General features: G+C 49.4%; 1 protein-coding gene across 1 annotated transcript; it reads left to right on the top strand.

Moving 5' to 3' along the window:
* The first annotated feature begins 12,067 nt into the window (after positions 1-12,067).
* Positions 12,068-13,804, top strand: LOC122367820 (ubiquitin carboxyl-terminal hydrolase 37-like). The gene is made up of 2 exons (XM_043341247.1): positions 12,068-13,184; positions 13,353-13,804. The coding sequence occupies exons 1-2, from the start codon at positions 12,068-12,070 to the stop codon at positions 13,802-13,804; spliced, it is 1,569 nt and encodes a 522-aa protein (XP_043197182.1).
* Positions 13,805-18,360: the final 4,556 nt, after the last annotated feature.

The following is an 18,360-nucleotide window of genomic DNA, read 5'->3' as shown; positions in this document are numbered from 1 at the left end:
TCCAAGAAGCCAACGCATAACTCGGGAACCAATAGAGCTACAGCGCCGCAGAAAAGCGCATTTGATAGCCCTATTAACGCCCTTTCTGAGTAATTCTCTCAGATTTGACCTAACGTCAACGGTTTTGCCTGCAGGGGGCAAAAACTGCAAAAATAGCCGATTTTTTCGAAAACAGTTTTTCTGCAATAACTTTTGACCCAAGCCTTGAACGAGCTTACTTTTACTGGCATCGTGTTCCTCTCGTCAAGACGCATCGAATGAACTATAACTTGACCTTGAAAGGTCAACTTGAAAATTTGACCTCAGGTCAAGGTCATGACCTGACCGGAAAGGGTCATGTTGCATATGAGTCGATCCGTATCGTCGAGCTGAACACATCTAAGGCGTTTTCATCGCTCTAGCATGCCTCTATCAAAAGTTATTTGCGAAAAACTGTTAGATACCATTCGTGACCTAAGATGACCTCAGGGCATAAGCAAGGGTCACGGACACCATTTTCATGTTCAGTGTGTCTAAACCACTTGTAATTCGGTGTTTGGGAGTGTTTATAATGTCTTGTATCCAAAAGAGGCGCATTTCAATTTTCTCCCATTGACTTATAATGGCGAGGTCGCAAAATTGACCTGACCTTAGGTCATCGATATCAAAATTCTGAGATATACATTTTGTACATGCTATTGCCCTTAGCAATCGCTGAAAGTTTCAAAGCGATCGGTCACTCGGTGTAGCTATGACAGACATTGAAAGTTTTTATGAGGTGAGGTCACTTCAAGTGACCTGGTGACCTGACCTTGAATGACCTTGGTCTGAAATTTTCACAACATGTGTAGAATTGATGTATGATAAGGTGTACCAAAAACGGTGGCGCTCCGCCCCGCCGTTTTTGAGATATTCGCGAAAAAACACAAGGGGGGGTGTTCAAACACCCCCCCAGCAGGGCGCGGGTTAATTTGAGTTTTGCTTGTAATGGGGCAGCTTGAATAATTTAACATTCTGATTTTCTTTCGAATGTTCTAGTTATGGACTTGATTGGGTTTAGGTTTTTTCTGGAAATATATCCCACTGAAGAAACAAGCGCTGAGAACGATAAAATTTGCACTCATCAAAACGGTAAGCTCGATACAGCCTGAATGAGATGACAGCACCCCCCAGATTAGCTCATAAATGTTTTATTGATTATTTCAGCAAGAGCATCCATCGGTGGCGCGACCAGGGAATGTGCACTGATGAAAATGAGCATTGAAAAACGAAAATCGCCAACGGTGTACATACTAACCGTTTTCACGACGGCCATCTGGTACACATTTGGTGCACATCTGGCGCAGATTAGGTTCAGATTTGGTCAAATTAGGCTCAGTGTGTCTCTTAGTAGCGATCAGCTAGGGTTCCACAAATTGCCTATATGCCTGCTTTGTCATATTACCAGTAAAACGCCTATTGGGCGAAGAACGAGCGAGCGAGATAGTGAGCCCTGCACGTGCAGAAGGGCGAGAGGGTACTTCCAACGGGCTTGTGCAAAGCACCCTTCTAACCGGTCGCTAGCGGTGTGCCAAATTTGAACGCAATCGGCCCAGCCGTTCCTGAGATCTGGAAGCGGCATTTTGCACGTGCGCACGTGCAAACGGGGTCCAAAATGACTTTTGCACGGCACCCTACTAACCGGTCCCCAACCGTGTACCAAATTTGAGCGCAATCGGCCCAGCCGTTCTCGAGATCTGGAAACGCCCCCTGCACGTGCGCACGTGCAGTAGCACCCTAACCGCAACACATGGGAATGCATTGCCTGGTGGGTGCCTACCTGTATGCCAAGTTTCAGCGAAATCGCCCCAGTAATTACCGAGTTACTGAAATGGGAACAAATTTGACACCTCTTATTGTTGTATTTTGCACGTGCAGTGGGGGTCACTCACATAGATGAAGAGTATCCGACCTTTGGTAGAAGGGATGCAGCTGCCCTATAAAAATGACCGCAAGACAATCGGTCGAGCCGCTGCTGAGATATGGGCCTCTCAAAATCATTAATTTTGCAAAACTGCTTGAACATCCTTGACTTTTCACGTGGCACGTGCCACGGCGGTCACTGAGATGTATCAAAAGTAGTCAATTACGGGGTAGAAGGGATGGGGCTACCCAGCAAAAAAAAAAAAAAACGCGGGCCATTCGGTTCAGCGGTTGCTGAGATATAAGCCTCTCAAAAGCGTTACAGGCCGGGCCAGGCCGGGCCGGGCCGGGCCGGACTGAGATTTTTCCGTTATATTGAAAAGACTTCGCTTCGCTCGCTGCGCTCGCTCGCTCGTAATCAGAGGGTATCATCGAGTAAAACACAGAAATAAATTCATGAAATAAAGATATTTGCTGTAAAAAAGATTAGGTGTAGATTTGGTAAAATTAGTTGCACTCGCCAGTCGCCGGATAGCCCGTCGTGAAAACGGCTATTGTGTAGTGGGTACTGGGTAGTCAGACCAAGACAAGTCAAAGTCAGGCCTGGCTTGAGACAGGAAGGTATACTTGGCAGAATTATCCACCTACCCCCATGAACCTAGTTTCCCACCTTCCCCGCCAAAATAAATACTTAAAGGTAGTGTGCCAGCTTTCTTTGACCGTATGGAGTTAATGGCCCAGATAAGGAGAACCGGATTTTTAGAACTTATCCATACCTTCAAAACTCATGGAAACGTCTTAAATTCTTCAAATTTTGAGTACCCCAGTGCGAAATTCGCCCCGACGGGTTGTCGGTCGTACCCCAACCACATTTCACACCACTATGAACAATAAATGCACACACTGAAATCGCTATTACCGATATGCTCATCCAATCAAGTTTCGATAAACCCGTTCATCATCATCTCCTGCGGTTTCGAACACGCCTGTTAGGTGGCTTCTGATGCTCGTCGAGGTCGGAATTTCCAAATACGCGTGGTGCGTCGGGCCGCGCGCTCTGACTTCGGCCAAGATAACAAATCCAGAATTACCTTCTATTAATCCCTTATATGCGAAACGGAACGTTGAACACCTCGCGGAAATGCCGGTTGGGCGATCTCCGCCCTTGCAGCGACGCGCGGGAATTTTCACGGAAGGTGCGTCAGATACGCCTCAAGACCAACAGCATGAATTTGCCATTGGAAATAAAGCGGGATTATGCCATGCTTCTGCGCCCAGTGGCGTTGCGGCAAAAGTAAGTGCAAGTGAGAAAGAAGTTGCTAGAGGAGATGAAGACGTAGATGCGGTAGATGCGGTGTCCCAGTTTAATACCGCTCCGGATATTGTGATTTCTGAGGAGATCATCAAGTCTGCAACTGGTAAGGAAAGTGAATGCAAGGGGGGAGAATCAAAAAGCATTGGTAAACTCAGCCCAGAGGCATACAGGCTTTGGGGATCAGGTCACAGCCACACAAGCAGTGAGGGCGATGGCAGGTCAAAACATTGCAAAGGGGGACCCAACCTCCTGGTGTGTGGGAACCCGGTTGAAGAGGATGACCAGGGCGTTCATTGTGACAAGTGCAACCAATGGTTTCACTCTTCCTGCCAGGGAGTCCCTGTCGGTGCATACAGAGCACTCAACAGGTTCCCGATACTGTCATGGCTGTGTGCAGAGTGCAAGGTATCAATAATGAAAAGAGGGGAAGAGCATGAATTCTCGGATCATTTTGCCCTACAGAAGGAAAAGATAACTGAACAGACTGACACAATCACTCGTCAGACTGAAAGAATCTCAACCCTTGAGAGCAAAGTGGAGGGTCTGACAGTTATGTTTATGGAGCACATGAAGCGAGTTCAGGGATCTCTCAAGGAGCAGGAGACTGCACTGATTCACCAAACGCGGGTTGTTGAACGCTCGTTCAAGGAACAGAAGGAAATGAAGGATTCATATGCTAGCATTGTGAAAGGTACCTGTGACGAGGTTGTCAAATCTGTCAGGGAAATCAAACCAGCTGAAACTTCAGCACCAGCAGTGAACATAGGATCTCAGGCAGCCAAGGAGATTGCAAGCATCTTTGACAGCCACAATGACAAAGAAAGGAGGAAGTGCAATGTGGTGGTCCACAACTTGCCAGAAGACGATCAAGGCCAAACACCAGCTGAGCGTATTGATAGGGACAAAGTGGAATTCATCAAGCTGGTCAGAGAGGAACTGAAACTCAACATCAGAGTTACGAAAGCCTTCCGAGCTGGCAAAGTGCAACCTGGCAAACCTAGACTCTTGATTGCTACACTGGAAAACGTAGAGACTAGGATTGAGCTTCTCAAAAGTGCGAGGCAGTTGAGGGACAGTGCCAGGTGGAGCAACATATATATCTCTCCTGATTTGACCTTCAAGGAAAGAGAAGCGAACCGAGTATTGAGAGCTGAACTCAACAGCCGCAGGATGGCTGGAGAGAAAGAGCTGTACATCTTCAAGGGCAGGATCATGAAGGGATCTGCCAAACCCATCACACATGACAAGACCAGCTCAGATACTACCGCAGCCAAGACTGGTGAAAAAGCTTCAGTCGCACCAGAAGTCTCAAGCTCCAACAGGCAACAAAGTCAACCTGTAGACTCTCTCGTCCAAGAACAACCAGCTCTGAATGCTCCCAGCCATGCTGGTAGTGGGTCTTCCGGAAGCAGACCACGTCAGTATTGACATACTGACTCAGCGGACAGTGCACAGTTCAAGGTGTTATACACAAATGCCGACCAGTTTGTTAGTAAGCGGGACGACCTGTGCATGGCTATCTGTGACAATATGCCTGATATAATTATGATCACGGAAGTCATCCCCAAAGCTCAGACTCTTCCTATCTCACCTGCTTTGTTGCACATCCCAGGCTTTACAATCTTCAGCAATTTTGACCCCTCACATACAATGCTTGGAAAAAGTGGGAAGAGGGGAATATGCATATATGTGTCCAGCTCACTCATTGTATATGAAGTACCATTCCCCGAACGTGATGTGGAGCAGTTGTGGCTCAAAGTTGGCCTCCATGGACAGGATGAGTTGTTGCTTGGATGCATTTACCGCAGTCCCTCTGGGTACATGCAGGAAAGCACTGAACAGCTGTCAAGTACATTGAAAGAGGCATGTAACCATGGAGCATCCCACCTGATGATTGCGGGGGATTTTAACCTCCCCCAAATTAACTGGGAAAGCGAGGTGTCCACAGCCCCTGAGACTCATCCTTCTCATGCTGTCATTGAATGCATTCACGACTGCTTTCTTTACCAACATGTTCGAGAGGCGACACGATACCGAGTGGGTGAAGCTCCAAGCACTTTAGATCTTATACTAACCAATGAAGAGGGCATGGTAAGAAATGTTGAATACCATCCCTGCCTGGGAAACAGTGATCATGTAGTTCTTCGTTTTTCACTGGTATGCTACTCAGCAGCCAAAATTCTTCCCAAGGACCAGAGGTGCCGTGTGGACTTCAATCAACTGGCTTCAACCCTAGCCTCCATCGAATGGGGCCATATGACTTCCATGGACTTGACTGACGCTTACTCCTTCTTCAAGGACAAATGGGATTGGGCTGTCAAGCTGTGCACCCGAGCAGTGCCAACTGCCCTCAGGTCCAGAAACTTGTACATGGACAGACAAGCCATCCAGCTGAAGAAAAAGAAGTCCCAGCTATGGAAGATCTACATAAGGTCTAAAGATGTGATCGATTTTGCCAGGTACGCAACGTGTCGCAACAGGCTTAGAACTCTAACGAGAAACCTTCGTAGGAGCTTCGAAAAACAACTAGCATCAAGGATAAAGGACGATCCAAAAGCTTTCTGGAGGTATACTTCATCAAGATTGAAAACAAGATGTGGAGTTGGTGACCTCAGGGACGAAAGGGGCGAAGTCGCTACATCAAATCATGAAAAAGCCTGTATATTGAACAGGTTCTTTACCAGTAACTTCACAGAGGAAGGCAGCGATGATCTACCAGTACTGACAGTCGAGCCGGTTTGTCAACCAGCTGACGACATTGAGATCACGCCCGCGACTGTTGCTGAGAAGCTCTCCTCGTTGAAGACAATCAGTGCCCCAGGACCGGACTCCATTCATCCTAGAGCCTTGCGAGATTCAGCAAACGGCCTTGCTCTCCCGTTGTGCACTCTGTTCAGGAAGTCGCTGGACTCCGGAATCCTTCCTCCGGACTGGAAGACTGGGAATGTGATCCCGATCCACAAGAAGGGAGACAAACGGTCCCCGGGAAACTACCGGCCGGTGAGCCTCACCTCTGTCCCCTCCAAGATACTTGAGTCCATGGTGAGAGACCGACTGATCTCGCACCTGACTGACAATGGCCTGCTGCACCCTGCTCAATATGGGTTCCTGCCGAAGCGGTCTTGTACTTCTCAGCTCTTGGAAGTCCTGGACGACTGGAGCGCAGCTATTGAGGATGGTAAACCAGTCGACGTATGCTACCTCGATTTTGCAAAAGCCTTCGACTCGGTCCCTCATAAGCGCCTCCTCGGGAAACTGAAGGCATATGGCATCTCCGGCAAACTCCTACGGTGGATAGGATCATTCTTGACTGGCCGCTTGCAGAGGGTGCAGGTCCAGGGAGACGCATCAGACTGGTCCCCCGTTACAAGCGGAATCCCTCAAGGATCTGTCTTGGGTCCTACCTTGTTTATTATCTATGTTAACGACCTACCCGAATGTGTAACGAACTGCGTTCGGATGTTCGCCGATGACACCAAGATGTACTGCCGCGTTCCTACTGCGCTTTCCATGCCAACTCTTCAGCAGGACCTTGACGCCCTCCTTCGCTGGTCGGAAACGTGGCTCCTCCGCTTCAACGCAAGTAAATGCAAGATTATGCACATTGGGACCAGAAACCCTCGCATGCACTACAGCCTCGGAGACAGTGCCATCAGCGAGGCGACCGTAGAGAAGGACCTCGGCGTCATCATAGATCACCAACTCAAGTTTCATGAGCAGACAGCGGCTGCAGTGTCGAAGGCCTCTCAGGTGTTGTCGGTCATCAGGCGGTCATTTGCGAACCTGGACTCAAACACCCTCCCATTACTATTCAAGACACTGGTGAGACCGCTGTTGGAGTATGGGAACCTCGTATGGGGACCGTTTAGTAAGCTGGATCAGAAGAAGGTTGAGCGGGTGCAACGAAGAGCTACTCGCCTGGTACAAACTGTCCGACACCTGTCGTATCCAGAGAGGTTGCGCGCACTGAAGGCATATTTACGTCTGGACAACGAGTTGCGGGGAAAAGTGCTGATTTTGTTGCAGTTTTAGGAGCCGGTGATTAGGCTGGATTTTTTGGTTACTTTTTCGTTCCGATTCATGTATTTCATAGTGTTTGGCTTTCGAATATTTTAGTTCTTGCAGATAAATATTACTTGCTCTACAACTTTTGTAAAAACGTTTCATTTTTTTATAAGCCGACCTTCAGAGTCCTAAAAATACATCAGCACTACATTCATTGTAAACAAACAAATGGAGGACCACTTGGCTCTGTTCCAAGGCGCTTTTTGAGTTTATCTGGTGGTTTCCGTACTCTTGTACGTCGTTTTGTTGGATGTTTTGGATCCATTAAGATTGACATATCATATTTAAGAAGCATGTGACTGAAAACAATCCGAAGTATCCAGGAGGCTGACAGAGGTCCTGACTCCTGACTTCCTGAGCAATATCAATATCAAGTTGAACTTGAAGTTATTAAATTTTGGTTAATAAACGCAAGTTGATCGGGCTCATATATCAGCAATAAAAGTAAAATTAAAAGAGCGTATTGGCCGAAAACAAGCTATAATATTGCAGATCTTGGAGCAATGCTGAAGTGCACGCTGAGCAGGATCATGCCAGAAAATGTTGACTGATGAGCGCATATTGATGTATTGGTATGAATATTGAATATCTTACAACAGCAAGATAAATTAGTGTTAACTATCAAGTTAAAAATCTAGAATGAATGGACTTTGGCAGCTTTACTATGCTTAGATGCTGTGCAGATTATAATGTGCATCAGGTATACTATCTACTCAGTGTCTGGCAAATGAAACATGCGATCATTCCATTGCTACTGCAACTGGAGGAGAAAGCTTGGATCACCAAATCCACTTTATGTTGATTTTGATGTTAATCATTACTGTATTTCTTGAAAAAAGGATTGTTATAAAATTGTCAATGTGACAATCCATGCAACGATGTGATCATATAATGTGTTCATAGTCATTCATGATAGTGATTCATGATTGTTGGTCCAATATACAATGCCAAAGCTCTCAGTCTCAGCGTTTCTTCCTGTGGATGGCCAGCAGTGACTCAGAGCTTAGAAGTATTAGTTTTCTTCACAGGGCTGGGATAAAAAGTACTGAGGGTAGTCTTCCACCAAGGAACTCTACTTTGAGTTTTGACATGGTATGAGATGTAGGCACAAGTAGGTAGGTGCTTAGTTCCTATAGTCAGCAGTTGTGTAGGTTTAGTCGGGTTAGCTTAGATTAGGTTATGCTAGTTTTTTAATTTGCCAAGTGTCCATAAAAATGTGACCTGAGCAATGAGCATACCTGAATAACCTGACAGCTGACCTAACCCCAAGTACATATTTGCAGCCTTACCCAAGACCTGCATAGCAGAAGCACCCAGTTATAGGTAGGTAGGTACTCACCCTAACTCAGTCTTACCTGCTAACCTTCAACTTGCCTATAGTTAGCTCACCTTGCCAAGCTGCATCCAGGGAAACAGTCAACTGAGGAACTGGCTCATTGGGTGGCTGGTGTGAGTCTGTGCATTTAAAGTGTTTCTTCTCTGAAGCTGCTCTGCACTGCTGTATGTCATGTTAGATGCTCAGAAAATGTGGGAAATGATTACTAAGCTACTTAAGTGCTTTGTTAATGCTCGAGACATGAACAAGTACAGATCCTGCAGGGTACAGCTATGAGTTACCTAGGTGCTAGGTGAGTATGTTATGTGAATGTGCTGTTCCCTGTTTAACCATAGTAAGTATACAAACAAGCAAAGGGTCACAGTTATATTCAATCTCCACATAAACATACAACAAAAACGGCCATATAGCCTCACTCCGAACACACCACAAATAGCTTAAGCCTTTGCAGGCACAAAAATGCTTTGATTTACAGGACAGGTATACAATATAACCTCTGTCCTTGGGGATCTTGCTGCCAAGTTGAGGTACGATGACTGAACTTCAGGATTGATCAACCTTTTCTTCTTAGCCACTGCTTATATACGAGAAAGACCAAATGCTTGTTTGTAAACTGCCTTGAAAATTTAATGATCCACCTTCAATTCTGACATGAAGGCACAAATAAAATAGTTCCCACTCCTTTAGGAATACACAAGGCAAAATATTTAATAACTTCTAGTGGATGGACAAGAGCAATTAGCATAGCTTCCCCTCAAGCAGGCCCATGTCGTCCCCTATCTCCCTGTGTGTCCAAGTGCACAGATGACGTCACACGAAGGGGCGGAGTCGGGGGCGGAGCCTAGCGCAACGGCCGCCATATTTGAATTTGTTTTATAAGAATGTTATCTATATTTTGGTTTTCAGTCAATTGTTATCGCCCACCTAGCACCATGGCACTATTGCGCCGCGTCTCAGAGAAGATAACAGACGGCGACCTCCGCGGTGCTCTGCGCCTCCTGGCCTCGGACGATTCTTTTGCGGTCCCAACAGATGATGTCATTAGCAAAATGCAAGAGAAACACCCGGAACCACCCGAAGATATCCGCCCTGTCTCACCGCCCGACGAGGGCACAGCATCGCTAACAGCTACTGAAGCAGACGTCCTGAAGGCCATCAACTCATTTCCACCGAGCTCGAGCGCTGGACTAGACGGAGTCCGACCCGCTCACCTGCGATCTCTGATCTCCAGAACAACTGCCGAAGCCGGAGCACGCCTTCTCACAGCTTTGACGGCTCTCGTCAATCTGGCGTTATGTGGCCGCCTTCCTGAGTTTGTCTTGCCAGCATTCTTCGGCGCCTCTCTGATCGCTCTGCGTAAGAAGGACGGCGGCCTTAGACCCATTGCCGTCGGAAGCGTGTACCGCCGCATCACTGCAAAAGTAGCTGCGCACTCAGTCTCCGGACGAATCGGGGCCGAACTGAGGCCCGTGCAACTGGGCGTGGCCACAAGAAATGGATGTGAGGCGGCAGTCCATGCTGTTCGAACATACATCCAGCAGTCGGAACCCAGCGAAGACAGGATACTCGTGAAGCTGGATGTCTCAAATGCCTTTAACTCAGTGCGCAGAGACAGCATGCTGGAGGCAGTGAGAGCAAGAGCACCTGACATCTATTCTCTCGTATGGCAAGGGTACAGCCAATCTGCTCCCCTGTTCATCGGAGAGAGCCAAGTGCTGTCTAAAACCGGCATCCAGCAAGGAGATCCTCTCAGCTCTTTGCTGTTCTCGCTGGCCATAGACACCGCCACCAAAGCAGCAGATGCAGACATCAACGTCTGGTACTTGGACGACGGCACTCTGGCTGGTCCGCTGCCAAAAGTGCTCGCCAGCATTGAGCGCGTCAAAGAGAACTTTGAGAAGGCTGGCCTGCGCTTCAACGGTGCGAAATGCGAATGCACCTTCCTGGGAAAGCAAGGGGCCCAGCAAAAACAGAACATCTTGGATGATTTGCACGGCATCCTCCCTGACGCTCATGAAGTCTGCCTGGATGACCTGGAACTGCTCGGCGCACCAATGAATGACTCTCAAACACGACACAGACTCCTACTCGGCAAGCAGGAGATTGAGAAACTAGTACGGCGTCTCAGAAGCATGGAAGAGCCCCACCAATCCTTCTTCTTGCTTAAGAACTATGTCTCTATGCCTCGCCTACTCTACCTTTTGAGAAGTTCCCCAGCCCACAGACACATTGACTTGCTTTCTGGGATCGACGAGGTCGTGAGGAAGGGTCTAGAGGCGATCACCAACGTTCAGATGCGCGACGACGCCTGGCGACAGGCCACACTGCCTGTCAGTCTTGGCGGGCTTGGTGTGAGGATGACCTCCGATCTAGCCCTCCCCGCTCACCTGGCATCGCATGTCGCATCTGCGGCCATGGTGGCAGCCATCAATGCAACTACCTCATCTGACTTCAACGAGACCACACGGCGTCTGATCAGTGAGTGGCAAAACCGCACCGGTCTAACACCGCCAGACGACGAAAAGCGGCACCTTCAACGCGAATGGGACCGCTCAGAGGCCAAGTCTATCAGCACGCACCTGCTAGACAGCAGCACCGATAAGGTGTGCCAAGCTAGGCTCCGAGCCGCCGGACAGCCACACTCAGGCGCCTGGCTCAACGCCTACCCGTCACCAAGTGTAGGCACCCTGATTGAGCCTGACACCTTGCGGACAGCAATCGCTCTGCGGATTGGCGCTGAGCTCTGCGCTCCCCATCGCTGCCGCTGCGGGGCCGACATTGATGAGCGTGGTCTGCACGGTCTCAGCTGCCAGTTAAGCGCCGGTCGACTACCCCGCCACGCAGAGCTCAATAACATTATCAAACGTGGCCTCGCTGCCGCCGGCCTTCCAGCAGTCCTAGAACCTGCCGGCTTGGATCGCGGCGACGGACGCCGTCCCGATGGCATCACAACCTTCCCTTACTCAGAGGGGAAATGCCTCATTTGGGATGCAACGTGCGTCGACACTTTCAGTGCCTCCTCAGTATCCGCATGCGCATCGCGCGCGAGTGCCGCAGCCACTGCTGCCGAAGGACGCAAACGTCGACGCTACGCTGACTTAAGTCGGCGGTACCTGTTCCAAACAGTCGCCGTCGAGACATCTGGTGCTTTTGGCACTGATAGTCTTCACTTCTTAAGAGAACTCGGTCAGCGGATCGTTCAGACAACCGGCGATCGGCGAGACATGGAACACTTAATGCAGCGCATATCGGTGGCAGTGGCACGTGGCAACGCGGCTGCTGTGCGACTGGCAGCAGCTGACGACACGTCAACGCTTCGACGAGTCCATGCGCAGCCTTCCTGCACTGCTGAGTCGTCACCATGCAGCCAAGAACCAGATAGCGATGAAAACGCTGGAAGGCAGGCATCTGACGTCGACTCAAGTCATTCCCTCTCAAAGTCGAGCCAAGGTGGATCTACATTGGGGACCATGCACCCGTCCGAGGCCAAGGGTTCGCGACTGTCGCGCTCGAAGGAGCGGGCGCCCAGCTGCCCGGACCGCGCTGACAGGGAGAACACGAAGCTGCTGCAGGTGGCTGGCGTCGGCCCGCGCCGGTTCTACGGTGACTCGGCCGAAGCCGGCGGCTCGCTGTCCGCCGCCAGCCCACAGATGCGGCCGCCGCCGTCGCTGCGCAAGTCCGGCGAGGGCGACAAGAACCCGCAGCTGCACTGTGGCAAGGCGCAGGCGGCCAGCCGCGGCCTGCAGCTAGTCCCGGCCATCCGGCCGCTCGACTCCGACAATGATGGCAAGGACCCTTTGTATATCGGCCTACCCAACTACGGGAACTCCTGCTATCAGAACGCCACCCTGCAGTCGCTGCTGGGCCTGCGACCGTTCCTCAGTGAGATGATTTCCCTGATCTCGGGCCTGGACGAGAGCGGCCAGTGCCGCACGCTGCGTGCCGTCGCCAAACTGATGGTGCTGCGCCAGAAGGCACTCAGCAAATCAGTCTCTAGCCATCTCAACGATCTGCGCGACGTGTTCGCCGACATCGACCCGGCGTTCAGAGGTACCGAGATGCAGGACGCCAATGAGTTCTTGCTGCGCCTGCTAGACACTATGAAGGGAGAGATCGACGCGCGGCGACCGACCGACAACCCGGTGCGAGACAACTTTCAGTACCAGGTCGTCGAGAGCTACATGTGCACCAAGTGTCATGAAACGGCGCTGAAGCGGCAAGAAAACATATGCTGGTTTGTCAGAGTGCCGCGCCGCCAGGGCACGGAGACGCCCACGCTGCAGGACGCACTGCGAATGTGCATGCGGCCTGACCGGCGCGAGCGGCTCTGTCAGCACTGCCAGCATGATGAGTGCCGCGTCACCACCAAAATCAGCCAGCTGCCCAGGACGCTGATACTACAGCTCAACCGGTACGTCTTCCTTGGGGGGGAATCGAAGAAAATCCGCGCCAATGTCGGCATTCCCAAGTTCCTTTCACTGAACGAATATGTCGCGGATGACGTCACCCGGCCTCCCGAGTGGAAGTGCAGGAAGCCTTCCCTGTGCACCCTCTCCGACTTCGAGGAGTCTGAGGCGCCCAGGTCGGGTCCGTCGCCGCCGCCCGCCGCCTGTGGACCGTCATCAGTGCCGACCGCCAGCGCCGGCCCGCCGGAGTCCGCCGCCGCCGGATCGCCGGTGTCGGCCGGAACCGCAGCGCCGGCGCGTCCCTCTTCACCGGCGACCGGTGCCGAGCCGCTGCCGCCGCCGCCGCCAGCGCAGGATGAGCTGGTGGTGCTGGACGCTGACTCCGAGTCCAAACCGGCGCGGACCCGCGAGGACGAAGATGGCGAGCTCCAGGAAGCCATCGTGAGGTCGCTGGGGAAGGGAGCGCCGGCCGACACCTCGGAGCAGGCACATCTCTCGGATTTCTGCGTGGAAGACGGCCAGTCTCTCTGCTCAGTGGACCTGGCCGGCGACTTTACCTACCGGCTGGTGGGCATCGTCAGCCACTACGGCGGCGCCACGCACTCCGGACACTACGTGTCGGACGTCTACAGCGTCGGCAGGGACCGTTGGTACCACTATAACGATAGCCGAGTCAGCTGTGTCGACGAGGCCGACATTATGGGCGAGGGACACCAGAGAAACGGCTATATATTCTTCTACCTCCACAAAGACCTATATAACCAAGTGGTCAGCGCAGAGGGAGCCGGCGGGGCGCTGTAACCGCCGCGCCAGGGAGCACAGGCTCTGAGCGGCACCGGCGGTTCGTATGGGTACATGTGGTTAATGTGTTTATGCATGTGAGCTTGTACTTTCTGTTAAATAGCACAATAAAAGGAAACGCAGTGAAAAAAAAAAATTGTTATCGATAGTTTTATGAACGTTTAGCTGTAATATAAGTGATTTTTAAAGAAAAAACACATATTCTGCTTGCAATTTCGATTTGAGTCCGACCCGCGCCTAGATTCGAGCGCACGACCTTTGGCTCACGGTGCAAGCATCCTAACCACTACACTACCGCGGCGGCGCAGCGGCCGGTGGAAGGGAGGCTGCGGAGGCATGGGGACTTTTCTACGCATTTTCGGAAAAACTAATGGGTTTAGTGAAAAACTGCTCTTAGATAATTCAAAGAAAAATGTCTCGTCTTTCCGATGATGCAATTAGTTTTGTCCTAGCTCCAACAGAGTTTGTTCTACAGCGCTTCAAAAATCGCCCATTTACATGGGACTCAAACGGGGCTTCAAGACTTGCCCCCAGATGACGTCACAAGCTGACGTCACGATCAGGTAGAATCGCCGGACGACCCTACCTGGTATATAGGGCCTTGCCCTCAAGTTAACTTTTGGCACTGATGAATAACACTGACGCTTATTCGCGTCATATTTTGTAACAAACGCGCAAAAACTGCAATATAACAGCACTATATGCTTCTTGACAAAATGCAAAAGTAGTAAAAATTTAGCCCTGATGGCATTCATTCTTGGTGGAAACGTAATAAGAAAATATTTTGTAGAAACTATTAAATTCCGGCCGAAAACAGTGCACGTTTTCAAAAAGAATCATTCCAATGACGGTCCACTCTTGCGGTCCTGAAATCGCCACTATTTCCGGCCTCTCCAACGCAACTCGTTGTCCAGACGTAAATATGCGCACTGAAGCTCCCTTCGCTATACTACAGACGTCAACGGGGTGATATGATAGCCGTCTATCAGATTCTGCATGGTGGCATGGCGGTCCCCACCGAGAAGCTGCTCACCAGATCAACTTCAGGAAGAACAAGAGGCCATGAGTGGAAACTAGTGAAACCGCGGGCCACGACGTTCATCCGAAGACACTCTTTTAGTACACGTGTTATTAACCCATGGAATGCTCTCCCGCAAGCGGTCGTATCAGCTACGTCAGTCAACCAATTCAAGACCAGGCTGGATGCCCACTGGGCTGACATCATGCAAAGCCTTCCCACCTGAACCCGATCTTACCCAACCTGAGGCTGACTGTCGATAAGCACTGGGAGCTCGCTGAGACCGGGCCCCACAGGCCAAATTGGCCTCCCACAACCCGTATACCGTAAGGTAAGGTAAGGTAAGGTAAGAAAAATGCGTCAGCTGATCATTGTCATTTCTGCCACTTGCGTGTGGTGAAATGGGGTCATAACTTATAAGACGGCTTTTTCATATCAATTATTTTACATAAAATCATATTTCAAACCATAAATAATGTTCGACAGCCAAATAAAAGAAACAATACCAATACGGGCTTACAGTTTAAGGCTCGACATTGTGTTGTCTACGATTAGACAGCTGATAACTCATTCCCGTACGTCGTATGGTCGTAACACTATAATGACCTTTGCTTATTGTCACAAGTGCGCCGCATTCGCGATTGTTGCCCGACGCCTGTTTGCAGGTGAGCCCACTACAGTTGTTATACATATCTAAAAACCGAAAAACTTTTAGGCGAAAAAGGCACTATTCCAGGCCCATTTTTGATTTTTTTGCGATATTATGTAAAAACAGAAGCTTCTTATCCTAGGAAAAATAAAATGGGAAATCTTTCAAAGGTGGCACACTACCTTTAAGCTAGTCACATATTTCTCTGGGTGAATAGTGGCTGCAGGTAACCTAGCTCGCAACGGCTTTATGCAAATGGGCGAACCTTTTTCTCATTCAAAAAGTATAATCTTATAATTTTATACATAAGCTAATAGCAACCACATGTTCTGAATGTGCAGGCCAGTGGCAGCCTGGGTGGCAATGGCAGCAGGGAAAACGAGCTAGCGTTCGTCATTTGGCCATTTTCTCCAAACAGATTAAGTACTTTGTTTGCTGACATTGAATGTGCAAAGGTCTGTGGCTTCTCACATAAATTGTTTTAGTCGATACTGTTGCTCTGAGCTGATGATTTGTGTGACATAGCTACATAAAACTTATTTCGCAAAAGCACACGATATTTCCGGAATGAGCTGACAATGCTGGATCAATTTACATTGCAACTGTTTGTTGTAGGTTCAGGCCAATAAACAAATACCGAGGGTACTAAAAGTTCCATCGCGATCGGTCGCTTTTTGCCCGAGTTATTCACGAAAAACCGAGGGGGCTCCCATGTGCTCCGTTTGAGCCTCCCCCCCATATAATCGCTAGGGTTTAATTGCCCACGCGCTGAATGTCCACGTGCTAGGTGGGGGCGTGTGTGGAGGTGTGCGGATTACGTAAGAGCGCGCTGCTCTGGGGGCGGGGCAGGCGGCGGGGGCGCGGTGAGTCAGCAATCTATCGACTGACAGGTCACCACGAGGCCCGGTAGCACTCAGTAGGGAGCAGGTTGGTCAGCATAGATCTTCATAGCTCAGATACGATATCTTAGCAATGTTATCTGTCTGTCTTATCTGCACTGAGCTTCAGTGGGGAGCACATGGGTCAGCATAGATCTTCATGATCTTAGCAATGTTATCTGTTGGATAAACGAGTAACAACATGATACAGCAGCCATAAAACCTATGCTGATTTTTTTTTTTTCGCACATGATTTTTTAAAAGGCTGATCACCAAAAAATAAAAATAAAAGACCTGGTTACCAGAACTGACACCAGAAAGCGCTTCTTCACTCGCGATACCTGCTGGCTTGGAACGCTCTTCCTGTGGCAGCTGGCTCTGCCCCAAACCTGCCCAAGTTTAAGAAATCCTTCATTTGAACTTGCATGACAGATCATTTTAATTAGCGTAAAACTTTCGCTTCCTATCTTGTAGATTATCTTTGCTTCTGTTATGTGTTGTTATTTACTGTATACCATCTTGTGTTAACTACCTTTGTGTTTATTGTATTGTATTCATGCATATTATCATGGAAGACGCTCAAAACCAGCTTTCTTATTTCATAATCGTCATCAGGCAAGAACTGGTGCGTCTAGGATTCAGGATTCCTGTTCCTCCTCCTCACTTCCTTCCTGTCCTCCATGACACTGGAAACCCAGCCAGGTGAGTTAACCAGGTGAGTAAACTGACAGCAAGTCATCGATTGATATGTTCGCTGACCTTGTACCATTTTTTAACATTTTATCAACGAGTTGGAACAGTTTCAGACGCAGCACCCCGGCATGCAATAGGTATAACATATGATACATATGACAAGCAAACAGCGGCGTTAAGTTTATGCCGGTTACACTGCGCTTGCAAATACGCAATTCATGGTTCGTGTTAGAACCGAGCTCGCCCGCCGTGGCTTCCTTTTTCGTGCTAGTAAGGAATGGAATGGTGTTTAGTGGTTTTTAGTGTGCTTGTACTTTTGCTATGTGGTTTTAACTAGATATTTTATATTTTTATTTCGCATTGTATATGACGTGGAAGTCATAAAACCCATTGTATGGAGACTCCGAATAAACGTCTGTCTGTCTGTCTGTCATGGTTACGTATAGCCAGGCAGGTATCCGTCTACAAAGTATTACCTACCGTGTTTCTCGGCGCTTCACCTGGCCAGCATTCACAGCAACACAAACCTCTGCATTGGTACCAACACCTGCAATGGTACCAACACCTGCAATGATAACAACAATTGCAATGGTACCAAACCTGCAATGGTACCAACACCTGCAATGGTACCAACACCTGCAATGGTACCAACTAGTGATGTCAGTTACGGAAAATCGGAATACCGATACCAAACCAAATACCAACCAAAACCGTGGAGAAATACCGAAACCAAACCAACTTGGGAACATGAGGGAAATACGAACTTTTTACCAATTTCTTAGCCTCTTATGCATTAGTGGGGGTCCATGATACCAACAAAATACCAAACACATTAGGATTGAAATACCAAATACAAAGTTGGTATCGGTTTGGTATTGGTATACCAAAAAGTCGGTATCCAATTGACATCTCTAGTACCAACACCTGCAATGGTACCACCATTATCCTCACCAGTACCAGCAGCAGTTCCAGCAGCGCCATCACAAATCGAGAGGTGAGGTCAGGGGTCACAGGGTGCGCCCCCTCAAATGGCCTCCGTCCTGACAGGGCTGACCTCGGGTGGGGAGGGGGCGGGGGTGATCCACACCCACCGCAGCCAAAGGGCATCAGCCTGACCTGCCAGTGTCGCAGCGGCTGCCAATTTGTGCCGGAGACTATATCGGCTGTCAGCGAGCTGCTCTAAAATCGATTGTGGCGTTTAGGTTATGCTCTTTGCAGTTTAATTTTAAACGCTTCTAATTAGCACACCTGCGCGGGTCCGGCCACCTTCGCACCTGCCCTACCCCCGTGATATTTCGAAAACAAAACAAGATAGCGA

The sequence above is a fragment of the Amphibalanus amphitrite genome, unplaced genomic scaffold (genome assembly GCF_019059575.1).
Source record: "Amphibalanus amphitrite isolate SeventyFive unplaced genomic scaffold, NRLGWU_Aamphi_draft 000898F_arrow, whole genome shotgun sequence".
Classification (NCBI taxonomy): domain Eukaryota; kingdom Metazoa; phylum Arthropoda; class Thecostraca; order Balanomorpha; family Balanidae; genus Amphibalanus; species Amphibalanus amphitrite.
Note: the sequence above shows the minus strand (reverse complement) of the source record. Positions and strands in the feature narration are given on the sequence as shown.

Excerpts from the sequence above, each read along its gene's own strand:
- LOC122367820 (XM_043341247.1), top strand. The coding sequence starts at position 12,068 with ATGCACCCGTCCGAGGCCAAGGGTTCGCGACTGTCGCGCTCGAAGGAG. Across the intron at positions 13,185-13,352 it reads GTCTGAGGCGCCCAGGTCGG|CGCAGGATGAGCTGGTGGTG; the intron begins GTCCGTCGCCGC and ends CGCCGCCGCCAG.